This window comes from Nicotiana attenuata, unplaced genomic scaffold (genome assembly GCF_001879085.1).
Source record: "Nicotiana attenuata strain UT unplaced genomic scaffold, NIATTr2, whole genome shotgun sequence".
In the NCBI taxonomy this organism is placed as follows: domain Eukaryota; kingdom Viridiplantae; phylum Streptophyta; class Magnoliopsida; order Solanales; family Solanaceae; genus Nicotiana; species Nicotiana attenuata.
In genome coordinates this window covers 114,160-137,883 of record NW_017670955.1, presented here as the reverse complement: position 1 = coordinate 137,883, position 23,724 = coordinate 114,160, and the positions used below count along the sequence as shown (strand labels likewise).

General features: G+C 36.0%; 1 protein-coding gene across 2 annotated transcripts; it reads right to left on the bottom strand.

Annotated features, from left to right (window-relative positions):
* Positions 1-1,325: 1,325 nt before the first annotated feature.
* LOC109244778 (SART-1 family protein DOT2) lies at positions 1,326-18,230 on the bottom strand. Of its 2 annotated transcripts, XM_019411918.1 has the most exons (14): positions 18,094-18,230; positions 17,601-17,813; positions 16,467-17,396; positions 8,527-8,668; positions 8,374-8,428; positions 7,796-7,909; positions 7,587-7,683; positions 7,440-7,506; positions 7,238-7,297; positions 6,529-7,144; positions 5,257-5,618; positions 3,810-4,030; positions 3,044-3,128; positions 1,326-1,679 (listed from the first exon to the last, which is right to left on the bottom strand). In XM_019411918.1, exons 3-14 carry the CDS (start codon positions 17,339-17,341, stop codon positions 1,605-1,607), a joined length of 2,769 nt encoding a protein of 922 aa, XP_019267463.1. In that variant the 5' UTR covers positions 17,342-17,396; positions 17,601-17,813; positions 18,094-18,230; the 3' UTR covers positions 1,326-1,604. The 2 variants fall into 2 exon arrangements, with proteins under 2 accessions (XP_019267463.1, XP_019267462.1); XM_019411917.1 differs by lacking the exon at positions 17,601-17,813.
* Positions 18,231-23,724: the final 5,494 nt, after the last annotated feature.

The window sequence follows — 23,724 nt, the reverse complement described above, 5'->3', positions numbered from 1 at the left end:
TTATCCTAGATTTAATTATATTCGGTTTACTCTCGATAGTTCATACAATTTGGCTTCTCATACGTCTAATGTTTTTACTTTGCGTCTCATCCAAAGAACTAACTCTTATTTTAGAATGAAACATCATTAAAATTTTGGTTTAATTTATCCTTTTTTTTTAGCTTGAGTTTGAAAAATAAATTTCATGAATCAAAATAACAAATTCTAATTATCTATCTAAAATTTGGTTGACAGACCACAACTTTAAAGAGTAAAAACAAAGTTACCAAATCACACAAACAGGTAAAAATTGCACGGGGCGCCCTATTTGGTCGCCCTCATTTAACGTATACCTATTTTTTTAAAAACTTTTAACTTGTACCCACTTTTTAAACAACTTCAACCCCCTTTCTCCTCCTCCTTCTCCTCCTCAAAGTTATACTCGCCCTCAACCTCTTTCTTTTATGGAAGCGCCGATCCCAATTAGTTTACTAAGTACACTGAAAGAAAAATAAGCAACTGATTTGCAAGGATTGAGTTGGAACGTCGATTCAAAACTTCAGCAGGAAAATTTATATTGAAGTACCAAACACCACAGAGAAAGAATTTTACAATAATTGGTAAATTGGAAATTATGATACGTCTCATTTCACTTATTTATTAACTTGATTAAGACTCGATCTTGGTCCAATGATTGGTCACTTGATTAAGACTCGATCATACTTCTGGCGAAAGATGGCAAAATGAATGATGCTTTGTGAATCTGGAAAAAAAAGAAGACAAACAAAAACTTCAGCTGTAGAGCTCTAGAACTTCAGCTCTAGCCAGTTACAAAATAAAAAATTCAGCTCTAGAGCTAAAGTTCGCCAGTTACAAAAGCAAAAACTTCAGCTCTAGAGCAGAAGTTCGCCAGTTACAAAACAAAAACTTCAGCTCTAGAGCAGAAGTTCGCCAGTTACAAAACAAAAACTTCAGCTCTAGAGCTGAAGTTCGCCATTTACAAAAACAAAAACTTCAGCTCTAGAGCTGAAGTTCGCCAGTAACAAAACAAAAACTTCAGCTCTAGAGCTGAACTTCAGGCCCGGCTACTAGAATGCTGAAGTTTTGCGTGATTGCCTTTGCTACTTCAGCCCTGTATGCTGAAGTTATGCGAAAAAGCGGATACGCTTGCAATTTTTTTTACAAAGCGGACACAAGTTAAAACGTGACACAAAAAGCGGGTGATGCAAATGCCCCCACAAAAAGCTTGAGTTTGAAAAATAAATTTCATGAATCACAATTACAAATTCTAATTATCTATCTAAAATTTGGTTGACAGACCACAACTTTAAAGAGTAAAACCAAAGTTACCAAACCACACAAACCGAAATCGAAATCGAAAAGTGAAAACACCATACCATACCAAATATATTTCGATATGATATTGGTCTAACATTTGTAAAACTAAACATATAATAATACCGAACCAAAATCTTTCAAAATCGTGCCAAACACGAATACCCCCAATTCAAGGAGGTATCAATAATAGAACTTTAGTTCCGTCCGCCTGGACACAGCTTATGTACAATTACAAGAGCTTATGCATAAAAACACCAGTATATCTTTAAGCTAGGAAGTTTACACAGTTAAGTTTTGGGCTTCTTTTGTGAAGTCCCCTCTCCTGGCTCAGACTTGCGCTTTATGCCCAAAAAGTGCTCAACCTGAAAGATGAAGCGATAAGAATGATAACCCGAAGAGAACTAGATGAGTGAACAAGCATAAACATAGGCTACTGAACTGATGGTTATGTGCAAAGCCATAACATCAGAAATAGGATCATTAAACCATCTCAAGTCAATCGGCACAGGAACAGATAGCATCCCTACTTTGCTTTACACTTTCAACTCTATTAGGACAATCAACTAATGCACTGTAAGATAAAGGAAAAAACCAGAAGCATCTGATTTGATTAAGGTTCATGGATGGCAAGGAAAAAAGGTGCTTTTTTCAATGTCATGGGCAAATTACAGCGTTTCAGTACTAGGCGAATATTTGAAAAAGGTTTACATGGATAAACATACCACTATTGCTAGTTGCATGTGTCTGAGCATTGATTAAGCGTCATAATCATAATAAAAAAGAAAAGCAATATCCTCAATAGAACACATGCGCAAAAGCGCATGCCACATAGCTAAGGACAGAGAGACTTTTGAGTCTAATTTTTTTGAGAAGACGACTTAGTAGTCTACTTAGACCTGAAAGAAATTCATATCCTCAGTAACTTAGGGGTCGTTTGGTTGGGAAACAAGTTATCCCAGGATTAAGTCCCGCCCTCCCATAGGGATAAAATAACAACACAATCCCAGGATAACTAATCTCAGGATTAATTATACCGCGATTTTATCCAAACCAAACGTGGGATAAAATCATCTCAAATTTAATCCCGGGATTAATTATCCCTTGTCCCTCGTACCAAATGAGCCAAGGAACAATATATATTGAGAACATTTTCCACATCTAATTAAGGGTGTTTTAACCAAAAGCATAACTAAGTTCATCTGCCACTAACCAAATACTACAAATAGGACATAACCAAGTTCATCTGCCACCAACCAAATACTACAAAATAGGACTTCATTAGGTAACAACAGTAAGACTTCTTACTTATCGAGGGGGGAGGAAAAGCAGGAAGAGTGAAACTAAAGACGACACATTCAAGGACTATAACACACAAAAACGGTTCAGGTGACATCTCTTCAGGAATGTTACATCCAAATCATGTAGTCCTAGATAACTAAAATATGCTCCAGTGCTGTGTGTGTGAATCATACAACACAAATATCAACACCACATCAATTATGCTAAATCATGCTACAAGCTAGACAAAAAAGAAAAGCACAATGGTTTGCATGGTTTGCATCATGAACAAATAGCACATTAGAACACACTGAATCACAAGCACTGAGCATAGCATGAGAATCAATCCACCGCGAATATATGTATTCAGGTGACAGCTAGTGAGCTCTCAAGTAAATCAGCATCCTAGCCACTTATGTAAATATAATCATCAGCAAAAGATACTGACCTTCTTATCACCGAGCATGGGGGTCAAACCTCCAGGCAGGTCCTTCTCAACAGTAGCAAAACCACTCCTAGGATCACTAGTTTGCCTGGCATAACAGAATACTTTACAATTACAAAACCATATACAATGTGTGGGACACATTTTAAAAAAAAACAAATTTGTGACATGAAAAATATGAGAGAGTCAGTTATATGTACATATATTTCAATGACATGCATAATCTCAAGGGTTGCAATCATTCAAAGTTAAACGTTATCGAGTAATCTAAAATACACATGCACAAATCTGAACACCCGTGAGATAAAACAAGCATCACTGTTAACAAAGACTAATCTTCTCAAGTCATTGAATATGTGTTCTGACTTGAGAGCAAAGACAAAGGAATGCACTGAAGGAGCAAATCTCAACGTTCCAATTCAAAAAAAAAAAAAAAAGAGACAGCCCGGTGCACAAAGCATCCTGCGTTCATGCAGGGTCCAAGAAAGGGCCGCACCTCAAGGGGTGTGATGTAGATAATCTATTCTAATGCAAGCATTGCTTCCCCGGCTCGAACCCGTGATCTATAGGTCACACGGAGACAACTTTACCGTTGCTCCAAGGTTCTCATTCTCAAGTTCAAATCAAAATTGATGAAAATTTCGAACCAGGGAAAAGTATAAGAATCCTTGCCTAGGCAACTGACAAGTCAACTGCATAGTTGGTAATCCACATGAAAAGACCTACTTTTTGAAAATAAAGCACTTTGAATCAAGAAACTAAAACATACCCTGGTTTAACATTTCCACTGAGAACAAGATATGGAGTTTTAGATTGAGCCTGAGCTTCTCTCATTCTCTGCACAGACAGCGATGGCGTATCTGAATTTTTCATCTGTTTTATCTTCAGCTCCTCCTGGTATTGCCGCATACGCTTTTCTTGCTTCATCTTTCCTGGCCCCTTCCCATGAAATTTATGTGAAAGCAACCGAAAAGCCTCCTTTGGAGTCAGCTGAGAAAGAGAAGCAACATATTAGTTGAGTAAGAAATAAGGCTACATTAGCCAAAACTCACAGAACCAGATCAAATAGGTAATTATTCTCAGTCCCCCGCCTTTTTTTTGTTTTTCCAATTTGGCAAGTATCATTTCAGTCAGTTTAGTATATTGAAATTAAGAGAAATCTCTCTCTCTCTCTCTCTCTCTCTCTCTCTCTCTCTCTCTCTCTCTCACGTGTTATCAAAGGCGAAAAGCGCAAAAAAGATCTAAGATCTGTTGGGGCTTTAAGCACAAATAAAGCGTGGGCTTTAATGAAAAAAGGCGCAACTGGAGAAAAAGTAAAAATATGTATATGTAGTCTAAGACAATTATAAGCATGAATAACAAATATATGGACAAAGAAATTGGAAAAAATTTACGAATAAGTGAAATATCAATTGTTTAATGTTGCCTTTTTAGGATTACACTCATTGGCAAGTAAAAGTATGCCTAAGAGCCTTGATGCGATACTAAAGCGCCAACAAAGCGAAGCGAGGTGCTCAACATGTTTTGAGCCTAGCTTCAGGGCTTAAGCGCGCCTTTGACAACCCTGTCTCACACACACCCACGCACACACTCAACCACTCAATTTCCAATCTAGTTAGGCTTTCAAAACAATTGACATATGGGTGCACAAGTTTCACACCAATAACGGACACAGTAGTCGTACAGCAACAAGCTTACCCAATAACCTTTATTTCAAACACTTTGAGATGTGACACATATCTACTGCCATCCTTATCTTCTGCTACTCAGAAATCCCCTCCATGTCATTATATGTCCACGGAGCAGTACTATAAGACCAGTGTTGGAGTTTTATGTATGCAAAGAGATGGTTACCTCGACTTTATGTTCACTTTAAAAAAATACTGTGGAATCACTTATCAGATGAATAAAAAAATAAATCTCGTAACCTTATCAGTAATAAGATTCACACTATTGAAAACTGTAGAACAAAGATTTCCCTCTTGAGAAGGTACAGACATCTTTGGACAAGAAAGTGTGGGACAGGAGAGGCAAGGAGCTTTTTCAATTACAAAAAGAAGGATGGCGAGTGACAGCCTGACAGGTGCCATAGAATGTGTTGAAAAAAGATATAACTGAATAAACAGAATACTAATCCAAGGGGTTAACAGCACAAAACTACTGGTGAATGGAAATTAGAGAATCCAAAAACTGATTAATCAAGTAAAAGTACTTACAATTCGCCCATACTCATCAGTCCTTTCAATGCGTATTTCTTTTTTCCCATCCTCACCACGGATGCCTACGAGCTTGCTTTTCTTCTTGTCCATGTTTCGACCACCCCATTCAATATCTTCCTTGAGTGTACCTCGTTCTTGCAAAAGTTTGAGAGCCCCTGATAAACCCTTTCCAACTGGAACTTCATGTATCGTCGCATCTGGAGTTACTTCCATTTCCTCCTCCTTTACATAGGATTCCTCTTCCTCGGTTTCCTTCACCTCAGTCCAACCACCATCCTCAGTCTTCATTTCTTCATCAGAGGGTTTTGGGAGCACCTCTTCCTCCATGAAGACATCATCACTACCAGGTTTTTGTTCTTCTACAAACATCAAAGCAGCATAACATCAGAAACATCACCATTGAAAGCCTTTGCTGAGTTCCAGTAATGACCAAAGTGTAAGTTGCAGCTAATTGATAAAACATAAAGCAAAAATGCAACATTAACACGTGAAAAAAGCTCACATGCTTAACAGGCATGTTGTCTCATTCCAATTTAACAGATGTTCCTGCAGCGACTAAAAACATGTGTTGTGTAGAAAATGGGAATCTCTCTTTCCTCGGAATCAATTCCAATCAGAAACGAACACTTTTCTAAAAACTTTTTTTATGATCTCTTTGTGTTAAGAACTTATAACAAGGCTAATTCATAATGCTCGTCATAAAAAAAAAACACGCCCATAGGCAGAGACATGTAAGAAAAAAAGAAATACCCATAAAAAACAACACTGCTTCTATTCACTAAATCGTCAATAAATTAGAGAGAAGATTAATATACTATAACCTCTGAATATTTGCATTCTTTCTTAATCATACGTAACAGAAATAGGGTTGAAAAGAAAGAGTGATTCAATTGTAAAACGTTTGTTTCAATAAATCTGGAGACTCCATTCTAATACGTTTCAGGATTTTGTTCCAATATATCTGGAGACTCAATCGTAATATGTTTTCAGAAATTAGTTCGATAATACCCCATATATCACTCTCCACACCTCACCAGGCGAAGAAAGAGGGCACGTTAGTTTTAATTGAGTGGTTCCATTCCGTACTCTGTTTTCTTCCCAGTTCACAAATTACTCATTACTAGTAACATTTAAACTGTGCCAGCACACAAACCTATTCTAAAACATGGTCTACCCACAGCACATGCAATTGAGTAAACCTTGCCACATCCCTTGAGAAAATAAAATGCCAATTAGCACAAGAAGTCAAACAAAACTAAAAGTTCTTACCTTCATCAAGCTGAAGACCCCAGACAAACTCTTCCATCTCTGTGAAGACAACCTTGTTCTCTTGTGACTCTCCAGATACAGAACTTGGATTATCCACGATTGAATCATTTGCACGGGAAATGGCAAGTGAAGCAATCGACTCTGGAAAGGTTTTGGCAAGGCCCTCTTGCTTTTTTAAAGCAAGCTTTCTGGCTCTTTCTAAGGATTTTCTAAGCTCCTCCTCATCATCATCAAATACAGTATCATCTTCCTCTCTCTGGTTGTTATTAGTCTTCTCGGGTCGAAGTGCTTTAGATGCCTCTTCAGCCTTGGCATAAGCAGCCTGGTAAGACTTGCTCTTTGTCTCTGCCTCTGCTCTCTCCATTTCCTCCCTAAGGGCCTGCCTTGTCTTATCGTTGCGAGAACCAAGATCACCAACACCCAATCCAGAGGATCTGGCCTCCGCTTCAAGGGCATCTAGGTCCATCTTCTCTTTCTTCCTCAGTGATTTCTTCTTCTTGGGCTTCTTAAATTGAAGCATCTCCTCTTGAGTGTAGTAGTCAGACAATAATTTCCCAGAAGAATTGAGATCTTCACCCAGAGATTTTGAGGAAGACCCCTGAATCCTTTTCCGGAGCTGGCAATCAAAAAGAGGTAACTTCATTTAACAAACATACTCCTACATACACTCCAAAAACCATTCATGATTAAATAGATAAAAATTAGTTACCTCCTCCAGTTTCTTCTCTGCATCAACACTGAATCCTCCAGTTGCATCAAGAGTAACACCCTAAAAGAAAAGCTAGGGTAAGAAAGAAAGATTGGATGTACGATTCCACACTTCTCAGACTGAGGACAAAGTGCTTTAGAAAAAGTTTCAGACAAACAAGATTTTCTAAGAAGTAAAGAGAAAAGGAAACAAAGAGTTCAACCTCCTCTTCAGCTGGGTCATCATATTGTGGTAATATTTTCCTTTCAAAACCAGGGTCGTCATTGAACCTAAATCCAATAAGAAAGAGATAAATTAGTCATTCAAAACCTGTGTACAAACCAATGTATACAGCAATATTAAATCGTACTTGTCATCGTAGATCCCTGTTTTCTTCTTTGCAGCCTTGTAAGCATCATCCCTCTTCTTCTGTTCTCCAATTTCCACATTTTCAAGCACATCAACCTCTGGGGTATACAATTCAAGTCACTACAAAATCCGAATCCACAGATACTGAAGACCGAAAGAAGAGACAAAAGAAGAAAAGGAAAACACGAGCAATATAGCTTGATTGGTTACCTTGATTAATATCATCACCAGCAAGTATGCTCTGATCTTTGAGTGTCAAGACAACTGCCCCACCTTCAACTACTTTGTCAAGCCCATGCAGTACTTTCATCCCACCTAGTTCTTCTGTAGAGATAATACAGACAAACTTCAGAGCATTCTTCAACTAATATAGCTAAATTTAACTTCCGTTCACAAACTGCACAAAAAGCACATCATATTTCACAAAAGGATAATCTTGGCTACTTTCATTTCCCCAATGATGACTTTAAAACTTTTATTTCACATGCTACACAAGTTTGATTAGAGTTGGATGACAAAGGGGACCTCACCAACAATTTTCGTATCATAGGCAGGAGTAGAAGTGAAATCAAACAGACTACAAATGAAAAGCGCATAAAAGGGAAGATTAGGACCCAAGAAGAAAGGTAAAAACCTGCACAAGACAAATGCACTAAACATATTACTCATTTCCTTGGAGTTCCGAAGACTAAGCAATATATAATGACCTCGATTGACTTCAGATGATCTCCTAACACAATTGATTAGAAAGATTAACCAAAAGATATATTCAGAAAGAGGAGCCATACTTGCAGCTAGCCGAGCTTTCTCCTCGTCATCGCTTTCTTCGTCATTCATTTTGTCCTGCAAAAATGACACCATAATAAATCATGAAGACCTGAGGTCACATCAATCCAATTTCTACAGAGAAAGAATCACAGGCACTTCAGCAGACAACCTACCTGCTCTTCAAAAATCTTTGAAAGCTGCAACGCTCTCTCTTTCTCAGCATTCCTTTTCTCCTCAATCTTACGGCTCTTGCTAACCCATGTCATCACCTCAGAAGCACCTTCTGATTTTTTCTTCAACCTCCCTTCCTTCATCCTGCAGTCATAAACATTCTTCAGATTATGGCTTCAAGTAAACAAAATCACCCGTCAAACTACATCCAGATTTTACTGTGTGAATACACCCTTCTAGAATGCTGTGCAGCTAGAAAGTAGCAACAATTGTGCACACACAGTTAACCTTATTAAATTACCAAAAAGGCACTGTAGGCATCATAGAAGCCGCATATCATAGCTACAAACCATGTGCAAGCTTAGGATAGATGATAAAACAATATTAGGAACAAAATAAATACATATGGATGACCACAAACAGAATGGTGACAATCATAGATTAAATTACTTAATTGGCACCATCATCATCACAGTCTGTGTCTCGTTAAACTTACATAGTTAATGTTAATAACATCAGCACAACCACATGGGTGGATATCATCATTATCAAACAGGATAAATGTTATCACGGATATCATCATTTTCGTAAGTATCTACTTCAACAGGGTAGAATCAAAGTGGATTGTGTTATTTATTTAATTTAAACCTTTTATATTCTTAATTAGAACAAATTGCAATAAATGGCTTTTGGAAATGTTATGTTTGCTTTAACAACTTATCATCTAGTCTCATAGTAGTCTTACCTACACTCTCTCTTTCTCAATCCCCTTCCCCCTCAGTTAATTGATTTTGAAATGTTATTTTTAAATTTTTAATACTATGAGCTACCATCAAGTATCAGACTAGTTTAGTAGTTTTACCTGAGCTTTTTCTGATTTCTATTACGAAACTTAGCTGAAAGTAATAATATAAAACAAGAAAATAGACAAGAATGTAGGGAGCAAGAGAGGAGAGATTCTTATTTCTTCCATATATTCAAGTGTATACAATGTGATGCCAAAACCCTCTATTTATAGGATTACATAGAGGCATACAAAAGAAGCCATAAACATGACATTAAACATTTGAGATCATGGAGGAAGATCATGGGGAGGTTATGGAGGTATGGGAGTTACAACTATAATGGTGAGAAGTAGTGGGAGTTATCTACATAATGGAGAAGAGTAGTGGGAGTAACTTCTTTAGGAGTTATAGACATCCACTACAAAATAATATTTCATAACACTCCCCCTTGGATGTCTATAGATAATGTGCCTCGTTAGAACCTTACTAAGAAAAAACCCTGTGGGAAAAAATCTTAGTGAAGGAAAAAGAGTACACATATCTTGTAATACGCATTATTTGCTGCCTCATTAAAAACCTTGCCAGAAAAACCCAGTGGGATAAAATCTTAGCTAAGGGAAAATGAGTACAACGCGTATTTGCCTCCCCCTAATGAAAACATCACTTTATTCTTCGGAGACGGCGAATTCCAAGCTTGTATAACAACTTCTCTAATATTGAGATCCGCAATGTCTCGTGAAGAAGTTTGTCAAATTATCACTTGAACAAATTTATTGAAGAACTTTGATGAATGTGCTTTATTTTGTTTCCTTCGATAGTCCTTCTTTCAATTGATATAAGCAAACAACATTATCTTCAGTATTATTGGAATCTTCTCTTCAAAGTCAAGTCGCACGTCTGTTGTGTGTTGAGCCCCTTGCTTTATCAGTTGCTTATCTTGGCATGACTTGAATAAGTATTAACAATTAACTGCCTTGTAATATGATAATATGGCAGTACTCTCACATGCAAATAGAATGTTTGAAGAACGAACTTCAGAAAATGCCTGCATTTGCATAACCAACAAAATCTTGGCGATATTTGTTAGAATAAACAAATCTAAATCAAGTATTCCTTTTGAAATATAATAATAATTGTATTCCAGTATCTCAACATTGAAATAAAACTATATCTTGCTAGCATATTGTTATACTCATGGTTCTAGCCAGATATATTAGTGCACCAATTGCACTAGACACAAAAATAAATCATGTACGCCATGATCGCTCTAATCTACATAAGGATCTGCCGAAAATTTATTTAATAAATTTCTTGGGAACCTTAATATGCTTCAGAACAATTTAAATCATTCAAGGATTTTCATTATATGCATATCAAATGTATTGTCAGACCCCCCCACAGGAGAACATGTCTCCTTATACCAGGATATTTACGAAAATTTTGTGCCACAAGTCGTCTTTATGTCTATCGACTTGATTTTTCATTTCACTTTCAGGTGTGGGGACTATCCGTCCAACTTCACATTTTTCAGGTGAAGTCAATTTCATTGCATATTTTTCATTTGGCCAATCATTTATCTGTCCAAATTCCATGACAGATTTGAGCTCAAGATCCTCGTCAATATTAATAATATTGAGCGCTACATTATATTAACAACATCGTCAACGATCATTTTACATCGGTTCCATCATCGCATAATAAAGACATAACTTATCGAGATCTCATTATTTTCAGGTACCTGAGCCTCTCCCATGAGGTCTTATAAAATGTTATGTCATGGTGCTCTTATAAAGCACTTGCCTCCTTATTATGACCATCTTGAACATTTGCTCCTCTCCTTCTTCAAGGAGTTTTATCTTTGGAACCGATTAGTCTATTACGCTTCAAGAGTTCCATAGACTATGTCCATCATGAACTTTATTCTATTTGGAGCATTAGTAGCTGAAATATGACATTTAGTTTGGGTCAGCAAATGCGCATGGAAATATTTTGCAAATGAATTATCACTTGAACTTCAAGTTCATATTTTCTTGTACGAGGATCTAATGTACTCATAATAATTCATTCCATGTATTACTTTTTTTTCAGCTGCTCATTTTCTCCCCCTAATGTTGGGATCACCAACACATATCCCCAACCTTCATTGAGACCAATCTTTGTGCATTGTGGTGGCACAATTAAATCATATAGTACATCCATATTTCTAGATGAAAATATTTGGTTCCTGACCCTGAACCAATTGTGATGGGGAGAATTTATCATAACTTGTTGGCTAGATGCGTACAAGTGCTGTTGTATATTAAATAATATACTTAATACAAAATTTCTATTTGGAGTTTTGTTCTCATAACCAATGGTTTAGCTATAATTGGAGGCATACAATTTCTGCTAAACCAACTTGGATTTAAACCAGCATTATCAAGATAAATTATCATAATATATATTCTGGAACTGTGCTCTAATAATTTGAGCAAACAACCTTGCAAAAACCAAAGTGCAAGTTGATAACAAACGCACATGTGACCATACAATAGATGCATCTATTAAAATCATATAATAGTAAACGATCCACATGGCAGGTGATTGGGCCCATACATATATATCACCTTTTATTCGTTCCAGATATCAAGGGATTCAATCCCAACCTTAACTGGTATATCATGAGAAAAAAAACATCACAAGAGAATTCTTAAAGAATCTTCTATTTCTTTAATATATGCCAATGTGAATTCTCAATCAATTTTCACATCATAATTGAACCAGGATGGTCAACCGGTCATGCCAACTAATATTTGTTTCAATAAACCTCTAGTTTACTTATGGCATGTGATTCCATCACGATGCTTATACATCTGTAGTACAAATAGAAGAAAAATCGGGTAACCTTTCATATTTACCCGGTATGAATATAGTAATATGAAGATATTCAATCTTCCTTTCATTTATAGTCTCAATATGCCAACCACTTTGGCTAATATATTTGAAACTCAAAAAGTTCCTTTTTGAGACTTACTACCACCAATGCCATGAATAATTTTATTTATTCCGGTAGTAACAAATTCGCTCTTTTAGAGCTCTCAATAATTTTGTACTACAAGATCTTTTATACCACCATCCAAGTGGTGAATTTTTCCTCCACAGAAAAAATTATCTTATCATTGTCACAATCAAAAACATTATAGACAAGACTCATTTCTTGCTTTACTTTTGCCTTTAATAACTTTTTATAAGGCATGGTAAAATATTTTTGGCATACCATGTGTACGCGACCAATGACATATTCATGTAACCATATTGTAATATTCATTATCTTTATTTCTCTCAAACCTCCCTTAGAGGTGAGTTGTGGTATTTATCCAACCATGCATAAGCACATTCTTATGCATAATTTTTATCACATATATATTTCAGCATTTACTTTCAGGAATGAGCCTGCATTTACAATGCTTGTCACAAGTCACATTTTCAACGAATGGACTATAATCATATGAATGTGTCTCGTATTAACAGACCACATTGATACATATTCCTTCACCTTTGAAGGACCATTTTGAGAACCCTTATCGTTCTCCTTTTTACAATTACCATAATGATGACTGTTATTATTTGATCTTTGGCACGCCCACGTTCATTGGTCAACCACTTGTCTTTATTTAGACTTATTATGCACCGATTTCATATTCACTTCAAGAATGGAGCAAATCAAGTGGGACAAACTTTATGCTTTTTCATGAAAAATACATTATTTTTCTTTAGTCATTATTATATCATCAATATGGTGCATTGGGACTCAAACCCAATGTCTTATCCATATAAAGGCATGTTAGGACATAATGCATTGGGACTCGAACCCAACTACTTATTATCATGGTGCACTAGGACTTAAACCAGTGTCTTACCCTCAAGGTACGATGAGACTTGAACCCACCGTCTTACCCTCAATCAATAGCATAATAGACCAAAATACAATTGAGACTCATCCTCGGTCCTCTAAAACACTTACCCACAGGGCCACATATAATGGTTATGCATAAAACCATTCTGTTATAATAATTTTATAAACATTAGTACTTCATCAATTTATGAACTCATCGCATGTAATTTTGACTACTTTAAGATATAAATGAGATCAACTATTTCTTACAGACTCTGAAAATATTTAGTTCACAATATATTACATTAAAAAAATGACAAAAATATGTAAGTTATACAATTCATGAGTACTTCAAAAGTGTGAGAAAAATTTCATCGGTACTAATAACAAACTTTGTTACTATTATCAATATCACTAACAACAAAAAATAAGCACACAAATATAACCTCAGAATAATCATTTTTTATATCATCCAGTTAGCTCAAAGTTATTAGGCCAGGCCACTTACAAGTAAAAGTGCACACAATTATAGGGGGCATTGAGTGGTGGGTCAAATATTTATTAAAATTATAATTACCGATTTCCTTTTCTTTGTAATCAAAATACTAGATGTAGTGGAGGAACTATTACTAGCATAACATAAGCCATAACCCCAAGAATTCATGTAACTGACACAAACTCATACTGAAAAAAATTCAATTACCTATTCGGTTTTCTAAACTTTAATAATTTAGACAAGGTCAAGAATGAAAATTATTGGGAAGTTAAATTGTCAACTCAAAAGACTTAAAAACACAACATAAGTAATGGAGCAGTAAACCTGGAGCATAGCAGACTCTCTTTCAAGTCCAACCTCACACTTACCTGCTTTTGTACTTACTAGTTATAGTAGTTATTCTTTTCTGATTCTCGTAATGAGACTAATCAGAACATGGGCGGAAGAAGAACCAAACTCAAATCTTGGTTAGAGACTCGTGCTGATAACGTATTACGAAACTTAGCTGAAAGTAATAATATAAAACAAGAAAATAGACAAGAATGTAGGGAGCAAGAGAGGAGAGATTCTTATTTCTTCCATATATTCAAGTGTATACAATGTGATGCCAAAACCCTCTATTTATAGGATTACACAGAGGCATACAAAAGAATGCCATAAACATGACATTAAACATTTGAGATCATGGAGGAAGATCATGAGGAGGTTATGGAGGTGTGGGAGTTACAACTATAATGGTGAGAAGTAGTGGGAGTTATCTACATAATGGAGAAGAGTAGTGGGAGTAACTTCTTTAGGAGTTATAGACATCCACTACAAAATAATATTTCATAACAATTTCCAGTTTTTTCCCCAATTTTAGTCAGTTACTCCGTCTTCATGGAAAAGAAGAAACCAAGGGGTACTATATGATTCAACTGATGAATAAGTCTTGACTTCTAACTCCATTCATTTATTTTTAATAACTACTTCTAAGCCCAATCATATGATTTAGGATTTCCATTATTTGGTCTGACCAAGTGGGCAAGGATATCAAAAGAAATAGTACAAATTAGAGAACTAAAATGGCAGAAAACTATAATGCTCCTCCTATCCACAGTCGTATTTGGTCTCCTTTGGGACAAGGACTTCTAGAAAAGATCTGGGAAGGCCCAAAATAAAGGACTCAGCTATAGCTGTTGGTAGCCTCTTTTTTTTTGGTCTCTAGAGAATTCTAAGGTTCTTGCTGGTATGTTTATCCTAGAGATAAAAAATGAACTATAACAAGGGCTCCGACCGTACTAGTGTCACATGGCCATAGCTCAACTATTGCCAATACTATCTTGTTATATGAATTTTTTTACTTATTCATGACTAATGGTTGGGTATTGGCAAATAAAATATTTTTCGCATTTCCAACGCATGGTTCTTGAGCAGGGTACCTCAATGCATTACATGTTGACATCTATGCTTTCAACGAGAGAGTCAGATATCCTTCAAGTCTATGGCAGACTCCTTATGAAAGGGGTAAGATCAGAGCAACCAGTATGATTTCTATCCACAACACCAAATAATGATGATAGCACCCTCTACCTGATAAGAGTAGGCTTAGACAAAATAAAGCTCCATGATTCCTACATAAAATATCTGAAAACTGTATATTATTTGTTCATTTCTTAGACCTCTTATGCAACATATTTTACTTAATTTCCTAGCTAAGTAGCTTTTTAATTACAATACTTACTCAATAAAAGGGGGCTGCAGCAGCCTCTAATTTCAGAGGTTTTCTTCACCAGCCCGCTGTTTCTAAATAACTTTACCGGAAAGGGGGGGGGGGGGGTATTGGGATTTTCCAAGCCACCAAGACAAGAACAACTAAACCTCAGTCCCAAACAAGATGGAGTAGGCTATATGAATCCTCACTAACCACGTCACTCCATTTAAATCATCGCATACCAATATTATGCAAACACAAATAAATAGTACTAGAAGCTCTGTATATTTTCTAAACGTATACATCTCTAAAAGATTAAACCACTCCTAGAAAGTATAAGACCTAAAGTAAAAGTGCTAACGTCTAAAACATATTCTTAACTAATATGTACAATCAAGTACTATTCCCTTACTTGTTGAACTCCATGCCTTTTTCTTAAATGCTTCATGAAGTAGGGAAAAGAAGGAAAGAGAAGGGAAAACAGAAAATGTTTCGACCCTCCATTCGTTTGACATAGCTCTATCAGAAGGGAGCGACCGGTGTGGATACTTCATGTACTCAAAATACACTTAAGAATTACCAAAAAGGATTTACACATATTAGTTCAGGATACTTTCGCTTGTGTCAAATATGTAATGTTACTAATGTACCATGGCTAAGTCAATGCCCTTGCTCAATTTGACAAAAGAAAGAGAAGGAAAGTGGAAAAGAGAATTTCTTCCTGAGTCTACCATTTCTCCTACTTCTCTCCTATTTACCCTACTTTTACTTTTTCTTCCCTTCCCTTCCCTTCCTTTCCAAAGGTGTCAAGCATTGTATTAATGTTGTATTCAGAAGCATAGAAGGACACAGGAGCAGTAAACAGTTTGAGATGTAAACTTTATTAACACTTACATCATTTCTAATAAAAAGCTTCTAATCCATATTAAAAAAAAAAAAGAAGAGAAAAGACTGACACAGACAAATTAATTGCTAAGTTTTTTATCTTAAGTAGACAATAAACAAGAGATACCATTAACAGCAAGGACATACTTAGAAACCTAAGTAGCTTTAACACACTTAAATATGGAACCAATAGATAAAAGATTACTTACTTCAGAATGCGTTCCTCCAGTTCTGAAGCAGAAGATTGTGATCCAGCTGTTTCAACTGCATTATTTCGTGCCCTATCGTCATCCTCATAAGAAACAATTTCTTGCTTGGCCACATCCTGATAATCAGAATCTTCATCATCAACTCTTTGCATATCATCCTTCCGCCTGTCCTTACTCCTATCATGACCCTCGTCTCGCTGCCTACGGTTGCCTCTATCTTTGTCTCTTGACCTCTCCTTATCCTCATCCGCTTCCCTCCCCTTCTCTTTAGTTCTCTCTCTTCCCTTTTCCTTGTCAACTGCATCTCTACCTCTTTCCCTGTCCTGTTCCCTTTCTTTTTCCTTTTCCCTATCTCTGTGCTTCTCCCTTTCCTTCTCCTTGACCCTCTCCTTTTCTTTTTCTTTATCCTTCTCCTTGTCCTTGCCCTTGTCCTTCCCCCTCTCCTTCTCTCTCACCCGCTCAGCATCTCTTTCCAACTCCCGGTCTCGCTCCTTTTCTTTTCCACGATCTCTACGGTCTTTATCTCTTTCCCTGTCGTTATCTTTATACTTGTCCCTATCGCTATCTTTCTCCCTAATCTTCTCCCTTGTCTTATCCCTTTCACGCTCATCTTTATCCTCCTTCCTCCTATCTCGAGTTGACGACCTATCTTTCTCCAAGTCTTTACTCTCGCGATCTCTTTTATATTCTTTCTCTTCTCTTCGGCTACTACTTTTCCTATCCTTGCTTCGATGCTTAATTGAATCTTTAGATTTATCATGCCCACTTTCTTCCAAATCATAGTGCCCATCTTCCCACCTCTCCTTAACCGGAGAGTCATCATGATCCCTCATTTCAACACTTCTTTCACGCCCATCAATCTCCATCATTCCCATCAGAAAAAGGATACACCGTATAAGTAATTTCACTACCAACAAGTCTTAAAAATCCCTGAGATGAAGTTAAGTGAACACCACATATAAGTATACTCACATAGGCAAAGGAAAAATACGGAGAAAAAACATCAAAGAAAGCAACTATTTTAACAAAAAATAACAAAACAAAGACAATGCAAGTTGATAGCAAGAGAATGGAACAGGAGATTATGTTGTTATTATCCCGACTGCTCAATCAAAAACCAATTATACTGTATACCTTTCTAATAATAGCAATTTTGAGCACCCAATAGTGTGGTCTAGCGGTCAAAGAATCATGAGGTTTCAGGTTCAAATCTCAATTGAGGCAAGAGTACTAGGTGTTTCTTCTCATCTGCGCAGTCCGAGAGGGGTAAAGTTAAGGTAGCAGGTACTCGTGGAGTAGTCTGAGGCACGTGCAAGCTGGCCCGGACACCACCATTATTAAAGAAAACTAGCAATTTAGAAAATATTAATAGTTAACTCATATACCAAAGGCGAATTATTTATTAATTGTGTCGTACAAATTATATTTAGAAAGCAAATAAGGATGCATAATAACTCGCAAAATTCACGGATAAATATCTCAAAATCGAAGTTGAAGCTTACTATGAAGGCCAATTCACAATTAGTATTATACCCTAAAAATTGTCGGAAAATTAGGGGTTTTTCTTTATAGGTGAATCTTCAGATAAGGAGAACAGGAAATATGATAAACGATAGGAGGAACTTACGGTTCAATTTCGCCGGAGAAGAAATCGACGGAGTTTGCCGCAGAGGATCGGTGTACCAGTGAGCTTAGCAACGGAAGGCGTCAAAATTCAGTCGAAGAGGAAAATTTTGGAGTTATTTGGGCTGAATTTTGAGTCGATGAGAGAAGAAGAAACTGACTTGAAGGGATATGGGCTTTGTTAAAAATTGCAGTTCCCTGGCCTCATTCTAAAGACCAAATGTATGTTGGATTTGGAAAAAGAGATCTTTACACAAATAGCCAGCCATATTCATTATTTACTTTTTCTAGCCATATATATAGATTATACATTCAATAATTATAGACATATAATAAATAAATTATGTATATATTATACCTCCACCGACTATTTTTAGTTGAAGCGGTTGGGTGGGCGACTATTTGGATTACTTCTTCTTGGAAAAAATATTGTAGTAATTACACCAAAATAGCCATTCTAAAGGGCTACTATTTAGGAATTAGCCAATGTGTCCTGAATTTTAATTTATCGGGACACAAATGTCATGAATTGACCTGAAATTAGGATTTTTAATTTAAATTTCAGGATAAAATAAGCACCGATAATTTCTAAATAGCAGCTCTAATAATGATTGTTTGCGCACTTCCCCCAAAAATATTGATACTTCTCAAAACACAGCTTGGAAAAATTAATTTTCATTAGGACAATTATTTTTACATGGTAGGAAGTAGGAAAAGATAACAGGGGAAAATTGATGATGATAACATGATAAATTAAATAGGTAAATAGTTACCTTTTCATTATTACAATTAAGTTATACATCATTTAGGTGTAAGGTTCAAATTTCAGCAAGGGTCTTTCTCTTTGTCTTTACGTTCTTCCATTATTCACTTGTCCATCTATATTAAATCCCTCATTTGGAAAAGGTTTAAAATAAATTTGATGTTATTTTCCTTTGCGGAGATAGATGGGGATGTCACACGCCGGATTGGAGTAGGGTGGATGAAGTGGAGGCTCGCTTCCGGTATCTTGTGTGATAAGAATGTGCCGTTGAGACTTAAGGGTAAGTTCTACAAGGTAGTGGTTTGACCGACTATGTTGTATGGGGCAGAGTGTTGGCCAGTCAAAAACTCCCATATCCAGCAGATGAAAGTAGCGAAAATGAGGATGTTGAGATGGATGTACGGGCATACTAGGTTGGATAGAATTAGGAATGAAGTTATTCGGGAAAAGGTGGGAGTGACCCCTGTGGAGGCAAAGATGCGTGAGGCAAGGTTGAGATGGTTCGGACATGTTAAGAGGAGAAGCACAGATGCCCCAGTCAGGAGATGTGAGAGGTTGGCCTTGGGAGGTGAGAGAAGGGGTAGAGGTAGGCCAAAGAAGTCTTGGGGAGAGGTGATCAGGCGAAACATGGCGGAGCTTGAGCTAACCAAGGACATGACCCTAGATAGAAGGGTGTGGAGGTTGAAGATTAGGGTAGAAGGTTAGTAGGTAGTCGTGCGTGTCCCTTTGTTTCTCTAGTTCGATAGTATTAGTGCTAGTACGGTTTCCCTTTTTTCCCTTAGTTTGCTATATTCGCATGTCTTGTTCCGTTATTACTTGCTATCGGTAATTCCGTAGTTTGCTATTCATATTCTCGTTTGCCGCCTTGGATTTAATTTTCTAAATATATTATCTTGCTATTACTTGTTATCGGTACCCCTTTCATATTCTCTGTTGTTTTCGATCTAGTTTTCTAATTATTTGTCTTGCTATCAGGGCTTCTTTCACCTTTTTTAGCCGAAGGTCTATCGGGAACAATCTCTTTGCCCTTCCAAGGTAGGGGTAAGGTTGCGTACATCCTACCATCCCCAGACTTCAATTGTGAGATTATATTGGGTGGTTGTTGTTGTTCTACTTTGTGAGATTATATTGGGTGGTTGTTGTTAATGATGTTATTTTCCTTTCTTTGTGTGACCAAACCAATTTTGAGAATTTTATATACTCCATCATTTTACCCGTGGATTTTTCATTTTTTTAAATTCTTTCGTGGGGTTAAGTTAAGTGTTTCTGATTTGTGATTAGTAAGAGAAAAAATAAAATGGAAAGGTCTTTGATGGAATTGAAGAGTGCACCTAGGTTGTACAGGACTGAAATTGCGCAGAACAAGCTGTGATTTTATGCATTATTATAACTTTTTTCTTAAGTGAATGTTTTTTAAAGCAAATATATATATATATATATATATATATATATATAATATATATATATATATATATTTTTTGCCTACTCTTGTATTATTTCCTCACATTTCAGACTCAATCTATTGCTTTTTTTCTTTTAGTCTAACTTTGCTAGATGAATATGTAGTTAATTGAGACCATTCATCAGTCTCAGACTCTCAATATATGCATACGTTGTAACACATAAAATTTGGAATTTATTTCACTGCACATATAGGATATGATAATGGCTTTTGTGTGATTCTTATATTTCCCCTTATTTTAGTTATTGTTATCTTACAAAATTTCTAATTGATAAAATACTCAGATGCGGATTTAGGACGGATTTTATGAATTCGACTAAATATCTTTAAAACAACGGAAAAGGGCCTGATATATCCCTCTATTTTGTTTTATTGTTCAATCCTGTCCCCCGTTATACTTTCCGTCCAAATTTACCCCTGCCGTCCATCAAAGTTCTATATTTGCCCCTATTTTAACGGCCGGGACACGTGGCACATTCTGAATACGGAAAAGGGTCTGATATATCCCTATACTTTATTTTATTGTTCAATCCTATCCCTCGTTATACTTTCCGTCCAAGTTTACCAATGCCCTCCATCAAAGTTCTATATTTGCCCCTATTTTAACGGCCGGGACATGTGGCATATTTTAGGAGAAAGAACCAGTACAAAAACAAAAAAACTCCAAACCGCCATAGAACCCATGACCCGCATGCTCGTTTTTCCTCTCTTAATTTTTTTCCAAACTTCTCATAAATAAAAATTTTTAATCTGTGTAAGAGATTATCTTAGTCTGACAAAGAGATGAGGTTCAAAGACACAATTTCCGGCGCCGGCGTGACTTCGTGAATGGTCTTGAGTACTTGGGCATGTATGAAATCTTACTATATTTATTTTAGCCATAGAAATTACTTCCCCAGCTTCATGAACTGTTCGAAATTGGACTCAACCTCCTATCGTTGTTTTGAGATCGCCGGAGAAAGAATTCCATCAAGCCCGTCTGAAGTTTCAAATTTTCTGCCACACCTATTTCAATTTTTTCTTAAATCAATGAGATTGAAAGAAAATACATATGCAAGGAATTGTGGGCGACTTCGAGCAGTTTTGTTTTCAAAGGTGGAGTTTCATTCAGTGATAACAAGAGGAAGAAAAAAATGTAAGGGAGTGAGGAGTAAGAAAATAGAAGTAAAGAAAAAAATGGTGGCAACAAGCAAAGAGATGACAGAACCTTGTGTCTTTGAACCTCATCTCTTTGTCAGACTAAGATAATCTCTTACACGGATTAAAAGTTTTTATTTAAGAGAAGTTTGGAAAAAAATTAAGAGAGGAAAAACGAGCATGCGGGTCATGGGTTCTAGGGCGGTTTGGAGTTTTTTTGTTTTTGTACTGGTTCTTTCTCCTACAATATGCCACGTGTCCCGGCCGTTAATATAGGGGAAAATATAGAACTTTGATGGAGGGCATGGGTAAACTTGGACGGAAAGTATAACGAGGGATATGATTGAACAATAAAATAAAGTATAGGGATATATCAGGCCCTTTTCCGTATTCAGAATGTGCCACGTGTCCCGGCCGTTAAAATAGGGGCAAATATAGAACTTTGATGGACGGCAGGGGTAAATTTGGATGGAAAGTATAACGGGGGACAGGATTGAACAATAAAACAAAGTAGAGGGATATATCAGGCCCTTTTCCGTTGAAAAATTCCTCTGTTCCATAAAAAAAACATTCTTTTTTATTTGGCATATATCAGGTATAGCTTTTTCCTTGTATGTTATTTTTTATGAGTGTCAGCTAATTCTATGATTGTTGTTGTTGTTGTTCTTCTTCTATATTTTTGGTGAAGCTAAATATCTTTGATTATAAAAATTTTGACGATGAAACATCCTTACGGATTTTCAGTAGAAAAAAATAGTGGAACCTTTTATATTTTCTTTGTTGTAACTAGAAATTATTGATTCCAATACTAGGCTAATTACCACGTCCATTAGTGGACTTAACTTCTTCCTCCTTTGTTTATTTTTACCAGTAAGAAGCTATGAGTCAAGTGATTTTTTTTATCTCAGTTTTAATGATGTATAAGTAAAAGAATATAAGACATGCGAAAAATATAACTCAAAGTCATTATAAATCAAAATCATTATTTGATAGGGTTTAGAGCTTTATAATTTTTACATATTGAAATTTGCTTCATAGAAGAAAAAACTAAGTACCTGAATACATCTGGCTTTCAAGAATTACATCATTAAATTAGATCTATATATATTGGTCGTTCTATATGATTGAGCTAATTGTTAGGAAGTTGATGAGTTGTCTTTGTAATGGCTATGTAAGAGTTGTAAATAGCTTATGTTATTTTTGTCCTTACTATGGTAGAGTTAATTATATTTCTTTCAGTTTTACATACAGAATACATATTAATGTTTACTATTACAATATGAATGTCTACATCTTCACTTTATAAAATATTTATGTTATTTGAATTAGTCTTTAAATATTTGAATTAGTCTCATATTTGATATTTGATATTACACTGTCGCAACTACATCTCTATTTTAGCATTTTAGATAAATTGTTTGGATACTTTTTTGGTAATCTTCAAATTTACAAAGTTTTATACTGCTTGGCATAGAATACACATGCGATGCACGTGTTCAAAAACTAGTAGGCTTAAAAGATATGACCTGATGGGCCCTCTTATTGCGGGCTCATAGATCCACAACAAGGCCTACACTACTGTCGGCTCACACCAATACATGAAGTGATTCAGTCCCAACAAAATATTCAATAAATAATCAGCCCAAATCATGTCGATCAATTATATTTGTGTCACGATCCCAATCCCGGTTGTGATGGCGCCCGACACAATGCTAGGCAAGCCCGACCATTTAAACATTTTCAAATCCAAACACGCAACCCATTACCAATTAATAGAGTTAAATTATCAGATAACATAATTCCAACCCGTAGTAATAGACAGAAATAGTGCGGAAAAACCATAACAAATGCCAATACAACTCCCAATAGATCTGGGGTCACGAGTCTAGAGCCTCTAAATATAACTGAGTAGCANTTTTTTTTCAAACTCAACAAGAGAGAAATTGGTTTCTAATTGATAGTTCCTATAGCGACTTTTAAGTGTAACAAAGAGTATATATAAAGAAAAAATTGGTATGACGTGAAATATTTTTTTTTTAAATGTAAACAAATTATTTCGAAAAAACTCTTTACTTTTTTAATTTAAGATAATAAAAAGATAAGATATTTTTGAACATTAGTAGAGAGTTTTAAAATTATTATAATAGAAGTTATATCATGGATAAACTCAAAAAACCGAAATCTTATGTAATATTTACATAATATCCGGTCATATTTATTGTTTACTTTTATGGCTAATATAAATAGATGACATACCGACAACACACGATTAT

What these genes read in the sequence shown, in the direction of transcription:
- LOC109244778 (XM_019411918.1), bottom strand. Translation starts at nt 17,341, where the DNA reads ATGGGAATGATGGAGATTGATGGGCGTGAAAGAAGTGTTGAAATGAGG. An exon ending in CAAAGATTTTTGAAGAGCAG is followed by an intron (nt 8,429 to 8,526) that starts GTAGGTTGTCTG and finishes TCATTTTTGCAG; the next exon opens with GACAAAATGAATGACGAAGA. An exon ending in ATGACCCAGCTGAAGAGGAG is followed by an intron (nt 7,298 to 7,439) that starts GTTGAACTCTTT and finishes CTTTTCTTTTAG; the next exon opens with GGTGTTACTCTTGATGCAAC.